Below are 25,941 nucleotides of genomic sequence, written 5' to 3'. Positions count from 1 at the left end.
AGCTCTGGCAGCCTCTCCCTCCCCCGGCCAAGGACAGACTAGCTTGTGACTCTCCATTATGACTCCCTCACCTCCTCCAGCTGCACCTGGTCATCATCATCAGCCTGATTAGTAATTCCAGACATCAGATCACACAGTGACCCCAAAGTACATATGAAAACTCAGGATTGCTTTTGGCCTTTTAGAACAATTGACTCTCCATCCGTTAGCTAAGGCACCCATGGCTGAGGGCAGAGAGGTGAAGAAATGAAGGGATGGGCTTCAGGCTCGACCCTGTGGGGGCCTGCATGCCAGGCTTGCACTGAGAGCTATGGGAACAGTTACCAATCACGTTGCCCCATCCCACCCCACCCCACCTCACCCTCCAGCAGCTGGAGCTGGGGCAGTCAGGGAAGGCTGGGCTGGCCAAAACTTGCTCCTCTTTCTCTTGCTAGAACCCCTGCCTGAAGAACCAGGGAAGGATACTGGATCCCTAACAGCCTCCACCAAGGCCACAGAGGCTGCTCACTGAAATGACCCAGAATCAAAAGAAAAAAATTTCACACAATGCAAAAATTAGAAACAATATTTATTATTTCCTGTTAAAATAGGGTGCTCTCATGAGAAAAGAGTGTGCAAAAAGAGCCTTCCTACACCCTGGGCTTTCTCACTTATCCTAGCAAGCTGGGACTGTCGGTTCAAAATTCTCCTCCTCACCGTGTAGGAGGGAAAGCTCTCCACCTACTCCTGGAAGTTAGGCTACTCTAGTTTTAATTTTGATTACTTGCATGCATTAAAAAAAAAAAAAAAACCTGACTGTTAACAGGCTATCTATCCCTAGGCACATTTGCTCAGTCCACTTGGGCAGACAGATGTGGGCCTCAAGTCCACATTCCCATGTGCAGGCCAGGATTAGATGATACCCTGGAAATCTGGTGAGTGTTCCTGGCTAGGGATCAAAGAAGGCCCCAGTTCCTGGTCAGATGGCTGAAAACATGCATAGTGTCTCCAGTGAGAGGCTGAGATTCCCTCTTTCTCAAGGAGTATTTTGGGTGTAGTAGGGCCAGTGATCAACTAGTAGACAGCATTCTGGCCACAGACAGTATCTGGTCTAGAAGCTACTTACTCCATCTCCAAATCCTCATGAGTTCCCTTAAATTGACTAGAGTGGATTCAAGTTGCAAAATGGCAAATTATACCAGGAAGAGGATGTCATTAAGACAATGGTCTCAACCATTGAGTCCGTGCACAGAGCTCACATCCCACCATGCCCCTCCCCTCACACTTCAGGACAGCCTAGTCCTGCCCACTGTTCCTCCTCGATGACAGCTTCCAGCATCCTGAAGCCTTGAGCAGCCTTCAGCCTCACAAGTTGGGCATGGCCCAATTAAGGAACTTCATGGCAACTTCAAAGCCAAGGAAACAGGCCTGAGAAGGGGTTGGAAGGAAGAGAAAAGCCAACAGGAGTTGTGACTATTCACAGAGACCCCAGCACTGTGCTTGACTGGCCCTGTCAGGACCAAAACCCCTTGCTAATCTCCCACCTCAGGTCACAGAATCAAGCTATGCTTTCTCATTCCTAAAAGGGAAAGAAAATGCATGTCCCCAAACTGCCCACTTCTGATGGTCAGGCCAGGAAATCAAAGCTCCTCACCTCAGAGGATCACAAAGGCAAATCTTCCTGACAGTTTCAGGAAAGGGAACAAATAAGGAGGCTCTGACTGAGGGTGGGATTTGGAAAAACTGAGCCCCCAATTCAATCCCAGAAGCAAGCAAAAGTCAGCCCACCTGCACCCTGCTCTGAGCCCCAAAGGGAAAGCACAGCCCCTGCCAGTCACTCACCGCATTGGCTGGGAAGGCTCGGATCATCACTGCATTGAACCCCTTATACAAGGATGTGATTCCTTCATTCCGGATCAGCTCCCTCAGCACATCTCTGAAGCCATTAGGATATTTCCCAGGAGGTGCTGTGGGCAGAAAGCAACTGTTAAGGCTTCAGGAAGCTTCCTGACCTGACCATGGTGACCTACATGGGGACAATATTGTAGTCAAGTCTTCCTGCAGGGCCACAGCACCAGCGAGAGGACACTTTGCAGGTCATCTGGGACCAGTCCACAGACAACACAGTTCACCTTGGGACAAACAAACACAAATGTCTGGATTACTGGTGCCAAGGGAGTGGAGAAGGGAATGAAGAATGAAACAGTCCTTCTGCTCATGTGAGGGAAGGAAGGTTGATTTGACTTCTTCTCTACTATTTTTCTTTTTTTGGGCCACGCTGCACGGCATGTGGGATCTTAGTTCCCTGACCAGGGACTGAACGTGTGCCCCCTGCAGTGGAAGCGAGGAGTCTTAACCACTGGACTGCCAGGGAAGTTCTTCTCTCACTTATTTTATGCTTAGGCTGACAAGAAAATGAGTCTAGGGGCTTCCCTGGTGGCGCAGTGGTTGAGAGTCTGCCTGCCGATGCAGGGGACATGGGTTCGTGCCCCGGTCCGGGAAGATCCCACATGCTGCAGAGCAGCTAGGCCCGTGAGCCATGGCCGCTGAGCCTGCGTGTCCGGAGCCTGTGCTCCACAACGGGAGAGGCCACAGCAGTGAGAGGCCCGCGTACTGCAAAAAAAAAAGAAAATGAGTCTAGCATTCCTAGAACACAAATGACTGCAAGGGAGAATGTTGGCCAGAGAGATGCTGAGTGCTACTGTGGAGATTGAGTATCCCTAGGGCCTTAAGAACTCTGTACCACAGGGGCAACCAGTTCTGGGACCCACTCCAACCCCATCTACCCTACTCTCCTTTACTAACCAGTCTGGAAGCGGGACTTGAGCACGTCTGGAGGGATTGCCACAGCCCAGTTGAAGATCCCTGCGATGCCCCCAGCCACCAGGATCCGAGGCACGCTGAGCTCATTGACACTGCAGAATACCAAACAGCCCCAGTCAGACAAAGGCTGTGACAGTGGTGTTCAGACCATCCCTCCTGTGCAGACAGGGCAGCCACAGAGAGGGAGAAACTGGCTGGAGGGAGGAGGTCCAAGGCCAAAGCTCCTGTGACATGGTAGCTGCCACTCGTTGAAGGAGGTTTCATGCACTTGTTTCAAACACTTCCTCCACCAGGTGAGGCACAGGGTAAAGGGTATTAGTTTTAGCTGGGCCTCAGCAGCAACAATAGGGAAGTGGACATGGAGACAGAAGCAAGTCCCACTTCTGCCTTCAGGTCCACTAACAGGAAATGGCAACCTACCCATGATTGGGCAAAGTGGCTTCTAAGTTCTTCTGTTCTCCTCACCTCTTTTCCTCTGGAGTTAAGATATTTTTCAGCCATTCATATGTCATGAAATACATCCCACTGGCTGGAACATCTGTTAGTGGCAATAAAGAGGTAAATTAAATGATATAAAAATTCTCGCAGATTTCCTGATCTTAGAAGGACCAAGCTTGGCTTTGGACCCTTGAAGGTTTCCTGAGAAGCTCCTCAGCAGCACTTCCTATTTGCAATCATCACTTTGCAGTGACCAGATGCTGCTCTGGGGCGAGCACTGGTGTGAGTGAGCGCTAACATGCACGACATTATTTCATCTTCAAAGGCCCTCTGAGTGGTCCACACTAATATGCCCACTCCAAGCAGTTATAAACGAGCTAACATCTGGCCTTCCCCCAAGCTGTCATCTCAGGACAAGGGTTGAGCTGTCTCTGCCTCTTCTATTGCCACCCCAATAGGACATGCCTCTCAAGCCAAAAAGAGCTCCACTGCTCCTAAGTCATTCTTTCTTCCCACTCATCCCTCCAGTCACGATTTCCACTTGCTACTCCCCTCCGACTGCCAAGCTCATGATTTCCATCCTTGACGGCCAGCCTATCAGAAGGATGGAGGGTCCCCCCATCCTCATGTGTGTCCATGCTGGCCAGAGGTAAGATGGCCTAAAACCAGGACACACAGTGCCAGCCCTGTCAGAGCTGTGGCATGTATGCCAAGGCTCGTCGGGAGATCCAGGCAAGACCCTCTGTGGCAAATCACCTCAGATGGAGGGCCTCAAAGGTTACCTCGCATGAGGGTGAGCACAGTCCCCTTGTAGATGCCTCGGATCCCAGCCTCCTTGTATAGCTTCTTTACACAGTCCAAGGCACCAGTATACTTGGTCTCCCCTGAAGAAGCTTGAATCTGAGAGGGAGGAAAGAGTCATCAAGTCAGCAACAGCAACATCAAAGTCAACAAACCTAGCAGGTTACAGAAGATTACATAGTGAGTGTGGGAGTGGTCATTATGCATTAGACCAATGAAATAATATAACTATCATTGTCAAATTGATAGTTATTTAGGAGGTACAATATTGGTGGAAGTTACTATGAAATAAGGCTAGGTGAATATATGACAAAATATAAACAAATTGACTAGAAAAAAAAATCAACAGAGGAGATGGAAAATACGTTGAAAAATAAGTTCCCAAATACAAGAGCATTCCCGATAAAGCTAGTTGGAAAAATAAAAAATAAAAAAAGCTAGTTGGCAGTCTAGAAGGGAGGAGACAAATACTTCAGTCAATCACTTATTCCTTCAACAAATATCCATTGACTACTAAATCCACTCCAAGCTCTAACTGATCATGAAGCTTGGTTAAAAGAAGGTGAACTGGAAATTGTATTCAGAGCTCTAAATGCCTGGATAGAGGTCCTGTGTAGAGCCAGGGGAGGGCAAAGGAGAGGCCCCCTATCCTAGTCTCTGGGCTCCAGGGCCTAAGAGCCAAGAGCCTGAGGGCAGGCAGGAGGTATTCCACAAAAGATCTGAGAGAAAGACAGCCCCATGTAGGATCCACAGCAAGTACAGAGTCAAGAGGAATCCGAACACACAAGGGCATCAACCAAAGAGTAGTTAAAGCTGGAAAGAGAGTTCAGATTTAATAGTTCCAAGGAGAAATACTTACAAAATAAATATATAAATCCAATAAATTTTTGTACATACAAACAATAACTAGTTGAAAAATAATGGAAAAGAATCCCATTCTAATAGCAATAAAGAATTATACTCCAGGGCTTCCCTGGTGGCACAGTGGTTGAGAGTCCGCCTGCCGATGCAGGGGACACGGGTTCGTGCTCCGGTCTGGGAAGATCCCACATGCTGCGGAGCGGCTAGGCCCGAGAGCCATGGCCGCTGAGCCTGCGCGTCGGAGTCTGTGCTCCCCAACAGGAGAGGCCACAACAGTGAGAGGCCCGCGAACCGCAAAAAAAAAAAAAAATAAATAAATAAATAAAGTTTTCTTGAAGGGGCACCTGCACCTAATCCAGAACTCTCCATAATGCTAGAAATATGACAGTCCATGTTCATTGGTCTAATATTGCATATTTAGGTGAAATATTCCTTACTGTGCAACCTCTCGGTATTTTTTATTAGGTACCTAATAACTTCAATGAGTACAAGATAAATAATTGCGTGGACTCAAGAGTTTTAAAGGCTGTTCTTTAAAGTGAGTGCCTACCTTCATGAAATCTGCAATGTCTTAAACTAGCTCTTTTTATAGAGCTTGGCTTGTACCGGAGAAGAAATCAAGTCTATGAGATTCCCAAGAGCAAAAACGTGGCCTTGTTGATCATGATATCTCTAGCCCCTTGCCAGGAATATAGTAGGTATGACTAGAAATTTATTAGTTAAATTAAGGTAGAAAAATCAATTCATAGTCAACTTTCAAGTAGCAAAACTTGAATACGCTAGATAGTACACAATGTCTCCTAAACTGATTTACATGTCTAAACTCAAGTTAAGCATTCCTTTAAATACATTGATCTGTGTTCCTCTGATAAAGTTACAGAAATACTTCTTCCAGTTTCTGTTTTTCCAATGAAATCACAGGAGGTGTGACTTGTTTAAGGAATAAAGAATGTTCTTAGGAAAAGAAAAAAAAAGCAATAAAATATATGTGCATCAAGCAATAGGATTTGCATAAATAAAACTCTAAAACCTTTCCAAGGGACATAAAAGAAGAGGTAAATAAAAAGAGAGTCATAGTTCTGTTAGGAAAAGTTTTCAATCAGGAAGATGTCAATTTTTCTAAAAATAATAAATTTAAGACAATGTCAACTGAGTATCAATGTTTTTTTTTTTTTTAAATATAACTTCCCCAGATGATCCCAGCACATGTGAGCCTGGTGTATCTGAGGAATGGCACAGAGGCCCATGTTATCAGAGGATGTTGGAGCTGACTCACAGTGACCTGGGGGGCCAAAGAGGACTGGGCATGGAATTGACATATTAACAGAATTTTCTCACTTATGTGTGGTATAGACTGTAAGCAGGGAAACAAGTGAGGAGGCCCTCACAGTCATCCAGGCCAGTGCTGAAGGTGACCTGGAGCAATGTAGTTGCAACGGAGGTGATGGGACAGGATAGATTTGTGATATTTTGAAAGCCAGCTTAACTGTTCAACAAATAGGATATGTACAGTGAGATAAAGTGTACAATCTAGGAGAACTCCTGAGTTTTAGGGCTGAACAACTAGATAGATGGTATTGCCACCAACCGAGCTACAGAAGGTTGTAGATAAAGCAGGTATTGAGGAAGACCAGGAGTTCAGTTTTGCACATGGTGACTCTGAGGTGCCTACTAGCATCCAACGGAAATGTTGGATAAACTAGTCCAGAGTTCAGGAAAAGTCTGAGTTGGAGACATAAACTGGAAAATCATTATTATACAGATGGTGTCTAAAACTCATGAGACAAGAAGAAATCATCAACAAGATGAGTGTAATATGACTGAGCCTTGTGCACATGAACATTAAAAGATTGAGAAAATGAGGATAAACCAACAACGGACATAGAAAAGGAGCAGCCAAGTAGGTAGGAGGAAAGTCAGGAGAGAAGCCAAGTGAAGATAGATCTTCAAGGAAGATGGGGGACCAGCTGAGTCCAATTCTGTTTATGGATCAAGATGGATCAATGTCCAGGCCCAAGAACTGAACATTGGATTTAGTGTAAAAGTCACTGGTGGGACATCTCTGGTGGTCCAGTGGTTAAGAATCTGCCTTCCAGTGCAGGGGACGTGGGTTCGATCCCTGGTTGGGGAACTAAGATCCCACATGCCACGGGGCAACTAATGCCACCTGCTGCAATAGAAAGAAGCCCATGTGCCATAACAAGGAGCCCGCACACTGCAACTAAGACCCGACGCAGCCAAAAATAAATTAATTAAAAAATTTTTTAAAAAAAGGTCACTGGTGATCTTGACAAAAGTACTTTTGTTGGAGTTGTGAGGCAAAAGCCAGTCTGATATGCGTTTGACAATTAGAGAAGGGGGACTAGAGACAAAGAGTAGGAAAAAAACAGAAAACTTTTTCAAAGAATTTTGATGTAAAGGGGAGCAAAGACAGGAAGCACAGAAATAGATGTGGAAGGTAAAATAGAGAGAAGTTTGTATTTTTAAGGTGAAAATACAAGAATATTTACGCTATTGCTGAAGAGAACAATCCATTGGAGAGCAAAAACTGATGTTCAAGGAGAGAGAAAGAAGAATTGTTGAAGCAAGGTCTCTGGATGGGCAAGAGGGGATAGGATGTGGGGGCAAACAGAAGCATGGGCCATTCGTGGTGGAAATAGCCAGGCAGCCACAGATGTAGTTAGATGCCAGTGAGTGAGTGGAGGCAGTGGAGGGCATCTGGTAAAGTCCTCCTCTGGTGGTTTCAGTTTTCTCAGTGAAGTAGAAAGCCAGGGGACTTCCCTGGTGGTGCAGTGGTTAAGAATCCACCTGCCAATGCAGGGGACATGGGTTCGAGCCCTGGTCCGGGAAGATCCCACATGCCGTGGAGCAACTAAGCCTGTGCGCCACAACTACTGAGCGTGCACTCTAGAGCCCATGAGCCACAACTACTGAGCCCGCATGCCACAACTACTGAAGCCCGCACACCTAGAGCCCATGCTCTGCAACAAGAGAAGCCACCGCAATGAGAAGCCTGCGCACTGCAACGAAGAGTAGCCCCCACTTGCCGCAACTAGAGAAAGCCCGTGCACAGCAACGAAGACTCAACGCAGCCAAAAATAAATTAATTAATTAATAATAATAATTTTAAAAAGCCAGGTCATCTCCTGAGAGGGTAGGCGTTTGAGAAGAGAAGAGAGTCACAAAGTAGTAACCCAGCAGAGTGGAGGAGTACAAGGGAAGAATATGGATGGGGACTGTCTCATCTAGGAGCAGAAAAGGACTTCAGGCATAAAAGAGATGGAAGAAGCCATGATGGAAAAGACTAAGGGACAAGGCTACTGAAAACAAACAGTCCCTAACTCAAAATCAATATACAGACGTCTAAGAAGCATTTTCCCAATCCTCCTGCTAAGTACAACAAAAAACTCTAGACATTATTTGTTTTTAAAAAATATAAGAGGACTCTGAAAGTTTGGAGAGAAGAAGCAGACTGGCTAGGGACCTTGGGACTTAAGCAATGACGTAGTGGTGAGTCCCCTGGATTTTTTTTTTTTTTTTTTTTTGGTGGTACGCGGGCCTCTCACTGTTGTGGCCTCTCCCGTTGTGGAGCACAGGCTCCGGATGCGCAGGCTCAGCGGCCATGGCTCACGGGCCCAGCCAGTCCACAGAATGTGGGATCTTCCTGGACTGGGGCACGAACCCGTGTCCCCTGCATCGGCAGGCAGTCTCTCAACCACTGCGCCACCAGGGAAGCTCCCTGGATTTTCTTTTTTGATGTATCTCGGACTTAAAGCAGAAGAAACTGGCAATCCAGGAATACCAAGAAGCACAGATCAAAAAGAAGCCTCAACAAAAGCCTGCATTCTCTAGACAAAGGACCAGAAAAGGAACAGCCTAGAAAGACAGAAAATCTTTAGACAAAAAACACTCTACTCCAGCCATACACCATAGAAAAAACTGTGGCCTCACCCTCTTCCACACCAGCAAAGACCCTGTGGGGAGCCCAGACTTCCACCTTCGCAGGGCTGTAACAAGGTACCCAATATGCTACCTGGGTGGAGTCAGAAAAGGCCAAGTACAGAATAAGGACTTTCATCCCTGAGAGCCTGTAATCATCACCCTCCTGTCCTGTGGTGTCAGTAGAGACACTGGAACTCCCACATCCACCCAGCAGTAAAAAGAAGTGCCCCACCCTCAAGTGTCAACAGAGGTCGAGTGGGTCACCTAGACTTCCACTTCCACTTGGCAGTAATGAGGCAGCATCCCTCCCTTCCTACTGGAGTGGTGTCAAAGAAAGCCAACTAAAATGGAAAGATTAAATAGGATCCAGAATCTCAATAAAGTATGCAAATATCCGGGTTCCAATTGGAAATCACACATGTCCAAACCCAGGAAGATCTCAAACTGAAAGAAAAAAGAAGCAATAGATGCCAATACCAAGATGACAGAGATGTTAGAATTATCTGACAAAGATTTTAAACCAGCCATTGTAAAAATCCTTCAACGAGTAATTATTAATATGCTTGAAACAGATTAAAAAAATTAGAAAGCCACAGCAAATAAATAAAATATCAGCACAGAAACAGAAGATATAAGGAAGAACCAAGTGGAAGTTTTAGAATTGAAAAACACAACCGAGGGCTTCCCTGGTGGCACAGTGGTTGAGAGTCCGCCTGCCGATGCAGGGGACACGGGTTCATGCCCCGGTCCGGGAAGATCCCACATGCCGCAGAGCGGCTAGGCCCGTGAGCCATGGCCGCTGAGCCTGCGAGTCCGGAGCCTGTGCTCCGCAACAGGAGAGGCCACAACAGTGAGAGGCCCGCGTACTGCAATAAAAAAAAAAGAAAAATACAACCAAAAGAAAAAGCTCAGTGGGGACTTCCCTGGTGGTGCAGTGGTTAAGAATCCGCCTGCCAATGCAGGGGACACAGGTTCAAGCCCTGGTCCGGGAAGATCCCACATGCTGCACAGCAACTAAGCCCATGTGCCACAACTACTGAGCCTGCGCTCTAGAGCCCATGAGCCACAACTACTGAGCTCACATGCCACAACTACTGAAGCCCGTGTGCCTAAAGCCCAAGCTCCGCAACAAGAGAAACCACTGCAACGAGAATCCCGCAGGAAGAGTAGCCCCCCATTGACGAAACTAGAGAAAGCCCACATGCAGCAACGAAGACCCAACGCAATGAAAGAAAGAAAAGAAAGAAAGAAAGAGAGAAAGAAAGAGAGAAAGAAAGAAAGAAAGAAAGGGAAAAGAACTGTAATCCCAGAACCCTACGTCAAGTGAAAATATTCTTCAGGAATAAAGGGGAAATGAGGCATTCTTAGATGAAGGAAAACTGAGAGACTTTGTCATTCACTGACCTTCCCCAAAAGAATGGCTAAAGGAAGTTCTTTAAATAGAAAAGAAACTCTAAAAGAAGGAACCCTGGAACACCAGGAAGGAAGAAAGAACATAGTAAGCAAAAATATGGGATATTATATAATGGTAATGTGAGGGACATTACATAGTGATAAAAGGGCCCATCCACTAAGAAGACATAGCAATCCTAAATGTGTATACATTATACAAAAAAGCTGCAAACTATGTGAAGCAAAACTGATAGAACTGAAAGAAGAAACAAACAAACTCACAATTACAGTTGGAGATTTCAAATTCCTCCATCAACGAATAGGTAGAACAACTAGACAGAAAATCATCAAGGATAGAGAAGAACTCAACAACACCATCAATCAACAGGATATAATCGACATTTATAGATTACTCCACCAAATGACAGCAGAACACACACTCTTTTCAAATGCCCATGGAACATGCACCAGGATAAACCATATCCAAGGCCATAAACCTCAAAAAATTTAAAAGAATGTAAATAATACAGAATATGTTTTCCAATCACAATGGACTCAAACTAGAAATCAATCATCTCCAACACTTAAAAACTGAACAACACTCTCCTAAGTAATTAAAAAAGGAAGTCTCAAAGGAAATTAGAAAACACACTGAACTGGGACTCCCCTGGTGGTCCAGTGGCTAAGACTCCATGCTCTCAATACAGGGGGCCTGGGTTCGACCCCTAGTCAGGGAACTAGATCCCACATGCCACAACTAAAAGTTTTCATGCCACAACTAAAACGTCCTGCATGCTGCAACTAAGACCCGACACAGAGAAAGAAAGAAAGAAAGGAAGGAAGGGAGGGAGGGAGGGAGGGAGGGAGGGAGGGAGGGAGGGAGGAAGGAAGGAAGGAAGGAAGGAAGGAAGGAAGGAAGAAAACACACTGAACTGACTGAAAATTAAAATATGTTGAAGTTTGTGGGACACAGCTAAAGCAGGGCTGAGAGGAAACTTTATAGCACTGACTGTGTATGTTAGAAAAGAGGAAAAGCCTCAAAACAATAATCTAAGCTTGCACCTCAAACACCTAAAAAAAGAAAAGAAAGAAAAGCAAACAAAACCCAAAACAAGCAAAAGGAAGGAAATAATTAAAAAAAAAAGCAGAAACCAATGAAATTGAAAACAGAAAAACAATAAAGAAAATCAATGAGGTGAGTTCCCTGGTGGTCTAGTGGTTAGGATTCTGGGCTTTCACTGCTGTGGCCTGGATTCAGGGAACTGAGATCCCGCAAGCCACGTGGCATGGCCAAAAAAAAAAAAAAAGAAAGAAAAATCTTTTTTGAAAAGATCAATAAAACTGACAAACCTCAAGTGAGGCTGACAAAGAAAAAAAAGAGAGAAGTCACAAATTATTGTTTTTTTATTAATTAATTAATTTATTTATTTTTGGCTGTGTTGGGTATTCGCTGCTGCATGCAGGCTTTCTCTAGTTGTGGCAAGCGGGGGCTACTCTTCGTTGTGGTGTGCAGGCTTCTCATTGCACTGGCTTCTCTTGTTGAGGAGCACAGGCTCTAGGCACGAGGGCTGCAGTAGTTGTGGCTCACGGCTCTAGAGTGCAGGCTCAGTAGTTGGGGCACATGGGCTTAGTTGCTCCGTGACATATGGGATCTTCCCGGACCAGGGCTCAAACCCGTTTCCCCTGCATGAGCAGGTGGATTCTTAACCACTGTGCCACCAGGGAAGCCCTACAAATTATTAATACCAGGAATAAAACAGAAGATAACACCACAGAATCTGCCAATGTATAAAGGACAATAAGGGAATACTATAAACAACTTTACACACACACATTTGACAACTTAGATAAAAAAAACAAAACCAAAAACTACCACAGGGACTCCCCTGGTGGCGCAGTGGATAAGACTCCGTGCTCCCAGTGTAGGAGGCCCAGGTTCGATCCCTGGTCAGGGAACCAGATCCTATATGCAACCGCAACTAAGAGTTCACATGCCACAACTAAGGAGCTGGCAAGCCACAACTAAGGAGCCCGCCTGCCGCAACTAAGAACTGGCACAACCAAATAAATAAAATATAAAAAAAAAAACTACCACAATTTTCCCAATATGAAATAAGTAATTTGAATAGCCCTGTAACTAGTAAGAAAATTGAATTCATAATTTAATAATTCCTCCCCCAAAATCTCCAAGCCTATATGGTTTCACTATAAAATTCTACCAAATGTTTACAGGAAAATTAACACCAATTCTACATAATCCCTCTCAGAAAATAGAAGAGGGAACAATTCCCAATGCATTTTATGAAGACAGCATTATTCTGATACCAAAACCAGACAGAGACAAGACAGAAAAATAACTGACAGACTAGTATCTCTCATGACTATAGATGCAAAAATACTTAACAAAATATAAGAAAATAGAACTCAGCAGTATATAAAAAGAATTATAAACTATGACCAAGTTGGGGGGTTTATTCCAGCAATTCAAAATTGGTTCAGGATTCAAACACCAATTGATGTAATTCACCGTATAAGAGGTTAAAGGAGAAAAATCACATGATCACATTAATAAATGAAGAAAAAGAATTTGACACAAGTCAATATCCATTTATGAGAAAACTCTCAGAAAAAGAGGAATAGAAGGTAACTTTCTCAACTTGATAAAGAGCATCTATCAAAAAAACTACATCTGGGATCTCCCTGGTGGTCCAGTGGTTAAGACTCCGCACTTCCACTGCAGGGGACACTGTGTTCCATCCCTGTTCGGGGAACTAAGATCCTGCATGCAGCGTGGTGCGGCCAAAAAAACTAAACAAACAAACAAAAAACTACACTTAACATCATATTTAACAGTGAAATAGTGAACACTTCCCCATGAGATTGGGAACAAGGTAAAAATATCTACTCTCATCACTCTTATTCAACACAGTACTGGAAATTCTAGCCAGTGAAATAAGGAAATAAAAGGTAAATAGATTAGAAATGAAGAAATAAAACTGTCCCTATTTGCAAATAACATGATTATCTACATAGGAAATCCCAAGAAATCTACCAAAAAAAATCCTAGAATTAATAAGGGCATTCAGGAAGGTTCACATGATACAAGATTAACATACAAAAATTTATTATATTTCTACAAACTAGCAATGAAAATGTAGACAACAAAATTAAAATTATAATACCATTTACAATGCCATTTTACAAAGTCAAATTAAGAGAGAAGCACTCAGGTATATAAGAAAACACATTAAGAGCTTATATGCTGAAAACTACACAATGCTGATGAAAGAAATTAAAGTTCTAAATAAATGGAGAGATATAACATGTCCATGTATTGGAAGACTCAAAGTAATGTGTTAATTCTACCCAAATTGACCTATAGGTTTAACATAATCTCAGCAAGATTTTTCTCAATTTTCTAAATTACCCTAAAATTTACATAGAAATATTGGGTTGGCCAAAAAGTTTTCTGTAAGATGTTATGGAAAAACCCGAGTGAACTTTTTGGCCAACCCAATACAAAGGAATTAGAATAGCTAGAACAATTTTTTTTCATTAATTAATTAATTAATTTATTTTTGGCTGTGTTGGGTCTTCATTGCTACACGCGGGCTTTCTCCAGTTGCGGCAAGCGGGAGCTACTCTTCGTTGCGGTGCGTGGGGCTTCTCATTGCGGTGGCTTCTCCTGTTGTGAAGCAGCACAGGCTTCAGTAGTTGTGGCACACGAGTTCAGTAGTTGTGGTTCTCAGGCTCTAGAGCAGAGGCTGAGCAGTTGTGGTGCATGGGCTTAGTTGCTCTGAGGCATGTGAGATCTTCCCGGACCAGGGCTCGAACCCGTGTCCCCTGTTTTGGCAGGCGGATTCTTAACCACTGCACCACCAGGGAAGTCCCCATTTTTTTTTTAAAGAATAAAGTGGGAGGCATCAGTCTAGTCAATTTCAAGACTTAGTATATGGCTATACTAATCAAGACTGTGTAGTATTCGTGAAGGGACAGAAGCATAAATCAATGGAAGAAACTAGAGTACCCAGAAGTAGACCCACACAAATATGCCCAACTGATTTTTAACAAAGATGCAAACACAATTCAGTGGAAGAAAGATAAGTCTCTTAAGCAAATGGTATGGTGCAATTGGACAGCCCTAGGGAAAAGAAAAAAAAAAAGAACTCTGACCTAATTTTCATACATAATACAAATATTAACTCAAAATGGAGTCACAGACTTAAATGTAAAAGGTAAACTATAGATAAAACTTTTGGAAAAAACATATTAGAAAATCTTTGGGATTGCAAGCTAGGTAAAGAGTTCTTAAGACCTGATGCCCCAAACACCCAAAACCCAATCCATAAAAGAAAAATTAACAAACTGGACTTCATCAAAATTTAAAATGTTTGCTCAAAAGACTCTGTTGAGAGGATGAAAAGACAAACTATAGACTAGGAGAAAATATTTGCAAACCACATATCTGACAAAGCACTAGTATCTAGAATAAAGGACTCTCAAAACTCAATAATAAAAAACCAAATGGGCTTCCCTGGTGGCGCAGTGGTTGAGAGTCCGCCTGCCGATGCAGGGGACACGGGTTCGTGCCCCGGTCCGGGAAGATCCCACATGCTGCGGAGCAGCTGGGCCTGTGAGCCATGGCCGTTGAGCCTGCACGTCCGGAGTCTGTGCTCCACAAAAGGGAGAGGCCACAACAGTGAGAGGCCCACATACCACAAAACAAACAAACAAACAAACAAATAATCCAATTAGAAATGGGCAAAACACGTGAACAAACATTTCACCAAACAGGATATACATATAGCAAATGAGCACAGGAAAGGATGTTCAACATCCTCAGCTATTAGGCAAATACAAATTAAATGAGATATCACTACACACCTATCAGAATGGCTAAAATTAAGAACAGTGACAACACCAAATGTTGGTGAGGATGCAGAGAAACTGGATCACTCATATATTGCTGGTGGAAATGTAAAATGATATAGCTACTCTGAAAAAACTGTTTGGTAGTTTCTTTAAAAACTAACACACATGGGACTTCCCTGGAGATCCAGTGGTTAAGACTCCACGCTTCCACTTCAGGGTACACAGGTTTGATCCCTGATGGGGGAACTAAGATTCCACATGCTGGTGCGGTGTGGCCAAAAAAACCCAAAGAAACCCCCACTAAACATGCAACTACCACATGACTCAGCAATTATACTCCTGGGCATTTATCCCAGAGAAATGAAGACTGATTTTCTCAGAAAAACCTCTGTACATGAATGTTTATAGCTTCTTTATTTATAATAGCCAAAAACTGAAAAAAAGATGTCCTTCAATGGATGAAAAGTTAAACATATTTCTAGTACATCCACACCATGGACTACTAAAAAGGAATGAACTATTCATATAAGCAACAATCTGTATGAATCTCCAGAAAATTAGGTTGAGTTGAAAAAGCCAATCTGAAAAGTTTACATACTGTATAGTTCCATTTATATAAGTCTTGAAATTACAGGCTTATAGAATTCAGATTAGTGGTTGCTGGGGTGGTTAAGGACTGGAGTGGGGTACGAGAAGTGAATGTGGCTATTAAAGGGCTACATGAAGGATCCTTGGCGTGTTGGAATTGTTCTGTATCTTGACTGTAACAATGTCAATATTCTGGTTGCGATATTGTACTATAATTTTACAATATATTACCTCTGTGGAAGAACTGAGTAAAGGGTACATGGGATCCTTTTGTTTTATTTATTTCTTTATTTCCCTTTGTATTACTTCTTACAACTGTATGTGAATCTATAAGTATCTCAAAATAAAATATTTAATTTAAAAAATGCACAAAATTAAATGACAAATGCAAAGCATGATAAAGACTTGCCAAATATGATAAGAAATTAATAACCTTAATATGTCCAAAGGTTTTAGGGGTAGGGGAGTGACAGGCACAAACTATTGGGTGTAAGACAGGCTACAAGGATGTATTGTACAACTTGGGGAATACAGCCAATATTTTGTAATAACTGTAAATGGAGTATAACCTTTAAAAATTGTATAAAAATTTTAAAAAATAATAAATTGGGGACTTCCCTTGTGGCACAGGGGTTAAGAATCCGCCTGCCAATGCAGGGGACACGGGTTCGATCCCTGAACCGGTAAGATCCCACATGCTGCAGAGCAACTAAGCCCATGCGCCACAATTACTGAGCCTGCGCTCTAGAGCTTGCGTGCCATAATTACTGAGCCCGTGTTCTGCAACTACTGAAGCCCACGCGCCTAGAGCCTGTGCTCTGCAACAAGAGAAGCCACCACAATGAGAAGCCCGTGCACCGCAACAGAGTAGCCCCTGCTCGCGGCAACTAGAGAGAGCCTGCGCTGCAATGAAGACCCAACACAGCCAAAAATAAATAAATAAAACAAAATAATAAATTCAAACATGTCCAAAGCTTTTATAAGTCAATAGAAAAACAAACAAATGAGCAAAGAACACAAATAGGTATTTCACAAAGGAAAAATACAAACAGCTAATATGCATCAAAAAAATTAACCCCACCGACAATTAAAAGCAAGAAAAATCAAAACAATGCAAATTTTTCACTCATCAGACTAGCAGAGATTGTAAATTAGATGCCACAGAATCTGCTGGGAAGTAAGAGCTCTTATACTTTTGACAGGAATAGAAAATGACAGACTTATAGGAGGGCCATTTAGTAAAATGCATTAAAAACCTTTTTAACCTTAAAAAAAAAAGTACCTACCTTTAATCATACTAATTTCAAGTCTAGACATTTATCCTAAGAAAATAATCAGGAACACATGCAGAGACTTATTTACAGAGATCTTCACTATGGCATATAATTTGTCATGTCCCCAGATAAGGTATTATTGGGTAAATGACAGCCATGTATTGAAATAAAATACAGAAAATGACGCTTGAGGAAAAAAATCACAAAAATATTATGACATATCAAATGAAAAAAACTGGTTACAAAACTATTGCAATATGTGACCCCAATTTTATTTCAAAAGATAACTTTTTTTAATACAAGTTTACCAAAAAGACTAGAAGAATTCACACAGAAAGCATAACAGTGGGGTGGTATCATGGGTGATAAATACATTGTTTTCTGTGTGCTTCTCTGCATTACCAAAATTTTTCTAGTAAAGACTGTGTGTTAAATTGCTTCAGCCATTAGAAGAAAAAAGCAGTAACACGTTTTTAAAAAGGAGCCCTGTGTGGTAAGGCAGGCAGTCAGTTCACACCCTTGGCCTGGGAACAAGCCAGACACTTTAAGGGCACTGAGCCTTTGGGCAAATGGCAGAGACCTAACATGTTAGGCAGGAGCAGCCTCCCTTCCACCTCTGATGAGACATGACTCACCTTTCAGAGTTCCTGAAGTAGCTGCTAATTAGGGTGGATAAGTCTGAGCTCACCCGTCACAGGTGTGACATTTGATTTGTTGCACTGTCCTGGTTCTTGATTCTACTACGATTCCTTCCATGTTCCTGAAAACCTTGAAACTGTTTTGCACACCTGACCTGAAGTCTTTATAAAGGGTGAAAGGACATAAACATCCACACAAAATTGTATACCCAATGGAAAAAGCTAGCCACCTCCCACCTCCCCGCAAATCATATCCCCCCCACCCCAGATCACACCCTCACCTGTAACAAGCACTTGATCCGTTCTCCAGGAGTCATAATTCCCGTGGTGAATACACCAGATAACATCCCAGCTGCAAATAGTTGGGGGTAGCTATATTGAAAAAAAAACAAGAGGCAAGAACCTGTGACTAACCACCCAGAACAGAGGCAATCCCAGCAAAGAGGACTTTGAAAGAAAAAATAAGTACTTGGACTGGGCAGAAGTCCAGAACAAATAAAGCATATTTCACACAAAACCCAAGGTCTAGGTATATTCTGACATCAAATTTCCCAAGGCAGGGGTCTCAGTGCCAAGAGCAATATGAGCTTGGTCACGAGGCCCACATGCACACTCAGATGGCCTCACCCATGGGAGAAGTTTCCTCCCCGGCCTGCCATGCACAGTGACTATGGACGAGTTTCCTGGCCTCTCTGAGCCTTGATCTGTAAAGTTCAGGGTTGTTGTGGAAAAAAGCCTCTAACCCAGAATGCAGACCTCAATCAACCCCAGTTCCCCTCCAATCTCGCCTCCTCTGGATCACCAAGGGCCTGAGAACATTTTAAGCCAAGATTCACAAAGGACGGTGTCAAGGCCGGAGGAATGGCTGTGGCCACTTGCACAGGCTAAGGGGGCCAGCCAGGCCAGTTGTGAGGAATGTGCTGTAAGATGCTGGGAAGGGCCCAGTCAGGGATGGTACCCACAGCCATGATGGGTCCTGTGGCCTTCCATGCAGGGAATAGTCCCCCAGTGGCCAGAGATATGGATCCTCACCATGGCCCTCACAGAATGAACCACATTGAATATTTGGTGGAATTGGAGGCTCCTGGTGTCACGGCCTGTCCCACCTCTGGCATCTCCTTTTCTTTCTAAGATTAGCTATACCAGACTGGTCTGGAGGCAGTGGAGTACAGAGCTACAATTAGCATTTCAATAGTGTCCCCACAATTTAGCAAATGTTGTTGAAAAACTTCACTTTCTTGCCTGGGCCGCAGGCCCCTCCTAACCCCAAGCCTCTGATAGCTGAGCCTTCAGGCCTGTCCCACACTACAAGGAGCCCAAAACCCAGAGAACAGATGTCAGATGGGGAAAGGGAGACATCCACTTCGGGTCCTTCCTTCCAGGGCACCAGTCTCAATGGTCCTGTTTTTTCCAGGCACTCACACAACTACCTCAGGCATGCAAGCCCAGCACACAAGCTGACTGTTCAACAGTCAGGAGACTTGCTTTCATGCATGGCCTCCTTTACAGTCTCAGTTCACACTGCTGTCCCCAAGAGGAGTCCTCTCAGCAACAAAACTTCCCCTCATGAGACCAACATCTGTTCTTCCATGTATGCCCAGACCTTAGGCTGGACATACCTCCATCTCCCGGGACTGAGGACTTTCCTCTGAACAGGGTCTATGTGTGCACAGGGTACCATGCAGACACCCTACATGGGTGGCCCATTCTGCCACCCTTCACCCCCACATGAGGGAAGCATCTGTGAGTGCTGGACCCAAGGTCCTGGTAATGTTCCTTTCCATACTGTCCCCAAACACTACTGCAGGGAGGGGAAGGTGGCAGGGTTGACATTCAGGATTCAGAGCACGGCAGGATTATGGGGGCAGGAACCTGAGTGTCTCAACCTTTGCTTAAGCAGGAAGGGTGCTTCTCTGAGGACTGACACCATAATATAGGGAATACAACCTACAGGCTGAAGTACTAGCAGTGACCCCACGGGGGTTCTTGTAAATGGCCCTTGTGAGCTGGCACATGAGCTAAAAGACCAGGTGCTCAAAGAGGACATGTGTCCATAGGACATTTGGACTACCAACAGTCAAACACAGTTTCAAAAGGAAGCCCCACACACCCACATTTGGGGCCACCTGTGGCTTTTTATAGAAGCTGGTCACATTCAGAGGGTCACAAGGACTCCAAAAATAGAGTTTCACATTATGAGCATTTCTATCTATGTCCAGACCCTTACTCAGCCTGCTGTGGCCTGAAGTAGTGACAGAAGACAACCACATGGCACCCTGGGCTGCCTCCCTTGAGCTCCCAATCCCAAGTCTAGCCAGGGTCCTGTGCTGCCTGCAGCCCCTCCCAGGAGTTGTCAGCCTGCACGGCTCAGACTGAGTGTGCCTTGTCATCCCATGTTTCAACTCAGAATTCCCCTGCATCCCAAGAAGCCTGTTTTCATTAACTACTTTGTAAATTCTGAACTATAATTCTGCCTCATCTGCCTCTTCACACCCAAATCTAACTTAAAGTTTACTGAAAGGAAATATACTAATTTATTTCACTTTAACAGAGAAACCAGGGACTTCCCTGGTGCCGCAGTGGTTAAGAATCCGTCTGCCAATGCAGGGGGCACGGGTTCAAGCCCTGGTCCAGGAAGATCCCACATGCTGCGGAACAACTAAGCCCGTGCACCACAACTACTGAGCCTGCACTCTAGAGCCCGTAAGCCACAACTACTGAACCTGCATGCCACAACTACTGAAGCCTGCACACCACAACTACTGAGTCCACGCACCTAGAGCCCGTGCTCCACAACAAGAGAAGTCCCTGCAATGAGAAGCCCGTGCACTGCAAAGAAGAGTAGCCCCCGCTTGCCACAACTAGAGAAAGCCCGTGCACAGCAACAAAGACCCAATGCAGCCAAATTAATTAATTAAATTTTTTTAAAACCCAGAGAAACCAATATCTGAAATAATTATGTTATTAAAATGAAGGGCTTCCCTGGTGGTGCAGTGGTTAGGAATCCGCCTGACAATGCAGGGAACACAGGTTCGAGCCCTGGTCCGGGAGGATCCCACATGCCACGGAGCGGCTAGGCCCGTGTGCCACAACTACTGAGCCTGCACTCTAGAGCCCAAGAGCCACAACCACTGAGCCCGTGTGCCACAACTACTGAAGCCTGCATGCCTAGAGCCCGTGCTCCGCAAAAATAGAAGCCACTGCAATGAGAAGCCCACACACCACAATGAAGAGTGGCCCCCTCTCACCGCAACTAGAGAAAGCCTGCGTGAAGCAGCGAAGACCCAATGTAGCCAAAAATAAGTAAGTAAATAATTAAAAAAAAAAAAAAAGAAGTAAAACAAAAGTTGGAACCTTCCCTTCTCCCAACCAGGTGATGGGAAACAAGGCTGCTGCTGTCATTACTGCAGCACCAGGTACCTTCATGGCACTTTACACACATTTTAGCATTCAGACCTCCCAATGCTGTGGAGTTAAGCGATACTACCTCACAGAAGAAATTATGACAACCTAATAAGGGGGTGGGGGAGGGATCTGAGTTTTTCTTTTTCCCTTTCGGTTCACAGGGCAAAGGAAAACTCAAGTACCTCCCTCACGTGGAGCAACCAGGAGCTAGCCCTGGGGACCCAGAAGGACAGTCACTGCCTGTCAGCCAAGGTTCTTTCCCTTAACCTGTATCACACCACCAGGCAGAACAGCATTGAGTCCTCCAGGCTTGTAAGTACTCACCTGAGCACATCCTCTGGGTGTTTTTGTTGCAGTTTCTTCCCCAAACCAAACCCAAAGAAGCACACGGCAAACATGGGGGTGACCCCAATGATGGGGGCGGCCATGCCCCGATATAGACCCATGATGCCCTGCAAGGAATCACAGAAGTGGAAGCTGTTTACAGACACAGCTAACTTTTACATTACTGAAACAGGGAAGCAGTGTGTCCTCTGACCTGTGGCCTCCTTCCCTCACCTCCCCTCCAAGCAAGGAGAGCTTTTAAAAGGAAGAATACTCCCACATTTATCACAAATAGTTGTCTTCTTATACACTGCTGGAGAAACTGAACACAGCTCCTATTCTGGAAGGCAATCTGGAAATATGTAGCTTACACTTTCATCAGAAAATTCTCTGTCTAGAAATGTATTCTAAGGAAATACTCAGATATAGAAAAGAATGACATCAGGAATTTATTAAGTAGCAAAATTCTGGAATGAACCTAAAAATTCTCAAATAGGAGATTGAGACACATTATGGGAATTCCATAAACTGACTATCACATAGCCATAAAATCACATTGTAACATGAGAAGAGACTACTAAGTGAAAAAAAAGCAGGCTACAGGGACTTCCCTGGTGGTGCAGTGGTTAAGAATCTGCCTAACAATGCAGGGGACACGAGTTTGAGCCCTGGTTCGATCCCTGGTCCAGGAAGATCCCACATGCTGTGGAGCAACTAAGCCCGTGTGTCACAACTACTGAGCCTGCGCTCTAGAGCCCACGAGCCACAACTACTGAGCCTGCGTGCCTAGAGCCCATGCTCCGCAACAAGGGAAGCCACCACAATAAGAAGCCCACACACCACAATGAAGAGTAACCCCCACTCGCCACAACCAGAGAAAGCCCACATGCAGCAAAGAAGACCCAATGCAGCCATAAATAAATAAATAAATAAAAAGCAGGCTACAAAACAGAATGTACAATGTGACTTCTTTGGGGTGACATTAGAGGTGTACGAAATTTTTGTATTTCCCAAGTATTAAGACATGAGGGGAGTTCCCTGGTGGCCTAGTGGTTAGGATTCCAGGCTTTCACTGCTGTGGCCCAGGTTCAATCCCTGGTCGGGAAACTGAGATCACTCAAGCCGCCCAGTGTGCCCCCCCCCAAAAAAAGACATGGGGTTTGTTTTTTGTTTTTTTTTTTTAAATGATTGCAACAAGTTTATTAATTAATTTATTTATTTTTAGCTATGTTGGGTCTTCGTTTCTGTGCGAGCGCTTTCTCTGTGGCAAGCGGGGACCACTCTTCATCGCGGTGCGCGGGTCTCTCAGTATCGCGGCCTCTCTTGTTGCGGAGCACAGGCTGCAGACGCGCAGGCTCAGTAGTTGTGGCTCACGGGCTTAGTTGCTCCGCGGCATGTGGGATCTTCCCAGACCAGGGCTCGAACCCGTGTCCCCTGCATTGGCAGGTGGATTCTTAACCACAGCGCCACCAGGGAAGCCCAAGACATGGGGTTTTTATCGTTAAAGACAATAGTAAGACTGCACATCAATTTTCACTAGTACAGTTTGATAATGAAAGCAACTATGTAGTAGCCAATAAATAGACAAATAGATATCCCAACCAAAGAAGTTAGTAAATCAAGGAAGAGGAAGATATGGGACCCAGGACACCACGAGTTTGGCCCAAGAGAGATGAAGGGGATTTCCAGGATGGTGTCTGGTACAGTGGGCCTGGGAAGAAACCAGTCTACGTGGGAGTATGAGGATAGAGGACTCCAGGAAGAGTTTGTTTTTTCCAAGAAGAACAAAGCAAAACAATGAACATTGGAACAACAGATTATAACTACTTAGGCAGTGTGGAAGACCAAACAAAAAGGCATTCTACAGGGCATTTAGGGTACAGGATGACAGAGGCAGAGATTCAAAGAAACACAAGCAAACGAAACTGATGCAATTTTTAACCCAACCTCAAGAAAAACAAAAAGTTGTACAAGAAATGAAATGCACATCATAGAACATTACTTAGTTAACAGAGAAAAACACATATAAAGTTGTAATCATGAAAACACCGAATTGTACTAAACCACAAAGTATGATAAAATTATATGGGCAGGGCAGAAAGGTGATAAGGAATGCAAGAGTTAAAATCATCTACCACAAATAGGTAGCGAAAACACATTTTTTTCTCTCTTTTTTTTAATTGGAGTATAATTGCTTTACAATGTTGTGTTAGTTATATTTTTTAAAAAATAAATTTATTTATTTATTTTTGGCTGCATTGGGTCTTCGTTGCTGTACCTGGGCTTTCTCTAGCTGTGGCGAGCGGGGGCTACTCTTTGTTGCCATGTGCGGGCTCCTCATTGCGGTGGCTTCTCTTGTTGTGGAGCGTGGGCTCTAGGTGCACGGGCTTCAGTAGTTGTGGCTCATAGGCTCTAGAGCGCAGGCTCAGTAGTTGTGGCGCACGGGCTTAGTTGCTCCACGGCATGTGGGATCTTCCCGGACCAGGGCTCGAACCCATGTCCCCTGCATTGGCAGGTGGATTCTTAACCACTGCACCACCAGGGAAGTCCCCGTGTTAGTTTTAAAACACATTTTTAAATGTATAAAATACACGTATGCATCTAGGTAGAAAACAGCATTAATAACTGAGAGAGCTGAAAGTAACCTCTAGAGAATTGGGGTGGGAGGGCTACTTTGTTACAAGTCCTTCAGTAGCAAACTAAGTGCTTGCATCATTTTAATACAAATAAGGGACAATTTTTAAAACAAAACACAAAAAAATGTTAAAGTTGCTCCCTACAGAAAGTAGCAGGAGAAATAGGGTGGAGTTGCACACTGAGAGGGTCCACAGACCTAGGCTGGAGAACCTGCCTTGCTACAGACCCTGGCCATTCACAACCCATCTTCTTTCCAGAACTCAAGGGGCACAACTGTACCCGTCAGTACTCCTCCCAGATCCTGCAAAGGTCTAGCACTGCTACAGGCTGTAAGCAGACTCACCAAGGACAAAGTGCAGAGGAGGTAAATAGGAAAGGTGAATAGGAAGAGAAAGTTCTGAGAAGGATCTGCAAAAGCAGCAGGTGACAAAGCCCTCCAAAAGCCCCTCCCACAGCTTCCCACCTGGGCTGAGAGGATGCCCAAGGCCTGAGGGCCAAACCCACGCCTCCCAACAACTCCTCTAGCCTTCCTTCCACTGTCTGGCCTACCCAGTTCCATGCAGCACAACCAAGACCCGTCTGGCAGCACCAGAAAGCAGAGAGCTCAATCTGGCACAGCAAAACCCAGAGACAAGCACAAACATAAACTAAGGAAGCCTATTCAACTCTGCAGAGAGTTGGGTTTATATGAGCCATTCTCACCAGGCCTCCAGCACCCAGCACACTGCCCAGGAGCTGAATAGGTCCTCAATAACATTTGCTGACCAAGAGGCATGTAATCCTGCCTCTCTGTAAAGGCAGAGAACTCTTAGCTGACTTGAAGCCCAAAGGCTCCACTGGACACCGATCAGACTCCATGCTGGGCTGATGGAAGGAAGAGAGCCTTACAGAAGAAAAGGCAGCACCGTCTCACGCATGGGTGGTTGGGTAGACTCCACCTCAAAATCTTCCTCCCATGCCGGGGTCCTGCATGAACCCTGGGAACAACTTTTCCTCCCAGACCGAGTCCATCAATCACCAGCATCCCCTCTTTATCTGGGTGACACCCGCTTCTCAGTTTCTGTATATTTAATAAACACTACATATATATTTATTCATATTAGAGTTATATTTTAGGAAACAAAGGAAAAATTCTCAACAAGGTCTTGTCACATATGTGCTAATGAAGTCAGAAATAAACATCACTAGTAATTAAACCTTTTTTAAAATCCCATGTTTTCACTTTAAGAAATATCTGTAAAATTACTATGTAATTCAATAACCTCAAACCAATTTAGTTTCCTTTAGTTAGTTTAGTCTAGGGGTTTGAAGACTCTGCTAGCTTCTTTCACTGTTCCTCAGACTGGCTGACTCTTCCTCCAGATTTTATGTGAACTTCTGACACTGATCCCTGTCAAACTGACTGATCCAGATTTGCATTTTCTTCTATTTCACGTCTCCAACTATTCCTCATGAATTCCCTGTGGTCTAAATTATGCCTTCCAAAAGAGAGAACCATTTTAGAACCATTTTATTAGCTTCAGTCATTCACATAAAACAGTAGCTGGAACTATTAAAGACTCCAGAGCGATGACAATAGGAGGGCATAGGAGGGCACAGTGAGAGCGCCACAGCTGTGGGCTAGACCTCCAACAGAACTACGCAAAGTCACCCTATCCCCCAGAGAAGTAATAAATCAACCCTGTGAAACTGTTCCTCTGAATAAGAGAAATGCCCAGCACCAAGATTCCGTACCTCTCTCATAAGAGTCTTCTGGAAACAGTCAAAGGTCCCAGAATACATGGGAGGCTGTCCAGGCAAATTTGGGGGCTGCGTCTGCAGTCGGACCTGAAACCAGAAGTTAAAATACAGTCATTTCCCAGAATCAGAACTGCCTGTCGGTAGCAATGGCCCAACTGTCTGCTAAACTCTTAACAGAGAAAGCTGCACCTCTGTGCATGTCTTCAGCATTCACTTTATCTGCTGGA

At 44.3% G+C, this 25,941-nt stretch overlaps 1 protein-coding gene across 1 annotated transcript in view; it reads right to left on the bottom strand.

Annotated features, from left to right (window-relative positions):
• Positions 1 to 771: 771 nt before the first annotated feature.
• The window catches only part of SLC25A20 (solute carrier family 25 member 20), a 31,814-nt gene continuing 6,644 nt past the window's right edge, over positions 772 to 25,941 (bottom strand). Inside the window, exons 2-9 of the mRNA XM_030867029.2 lie at positions 25,709 to 25,801; positions 21,338 to 21,465; positions 17,890 to 17,980; positions 4,023 to 4,140; positions 3,268 to 3,340; positions 2,785 to 2,894; positions 1,822 to 1,946; positions 772 to 1,407 (exon numbers count right to left, since the gene is read on the bottom strand). Of these exons, the coding sequence (XP_030722889.1) occupies positions 1,345 to 1,407; positions 1,822 to 1,946; positions 2,785 to 2,894; positions 3,268 to 3,340; positions 4,023 to 4,140; positions 17,890 to 17,980; positions 21,338 to 21,465; positions 25,709 to 25,801 (801 nt within the window). The 3' untranslated portion in view covers positions 772 to 1,344. The remainder of the gene's footprint in view (positions 1,408 to 1,821; positions 1,947 to 2,784; positions 2,895 to 3,267; positions 3,341 to 4,022; positions 4,141 to 17,889; positions 17,981 to 21,337; positions 21,466 to 25,708; positions 25,802 to 25,941) is intronic.

This window comes from Globicephala melas, chromosome 11 (genome assembly GCF_963455315.2).
Source record: "Globicephala melas chromosome 11, mGloMel1.2, whole genome shotgun sequence".
In the NCBI taxonomy this organism is placed as follows: Eukaryota; Metazoa; Chordata; class Mammalia; order Artiodactyla; family Delphinidae; genus Globicephala; species Globicephala melas.
This window is presented reverse-complemented; position numbering and strand designations above follow the sequence as displayed.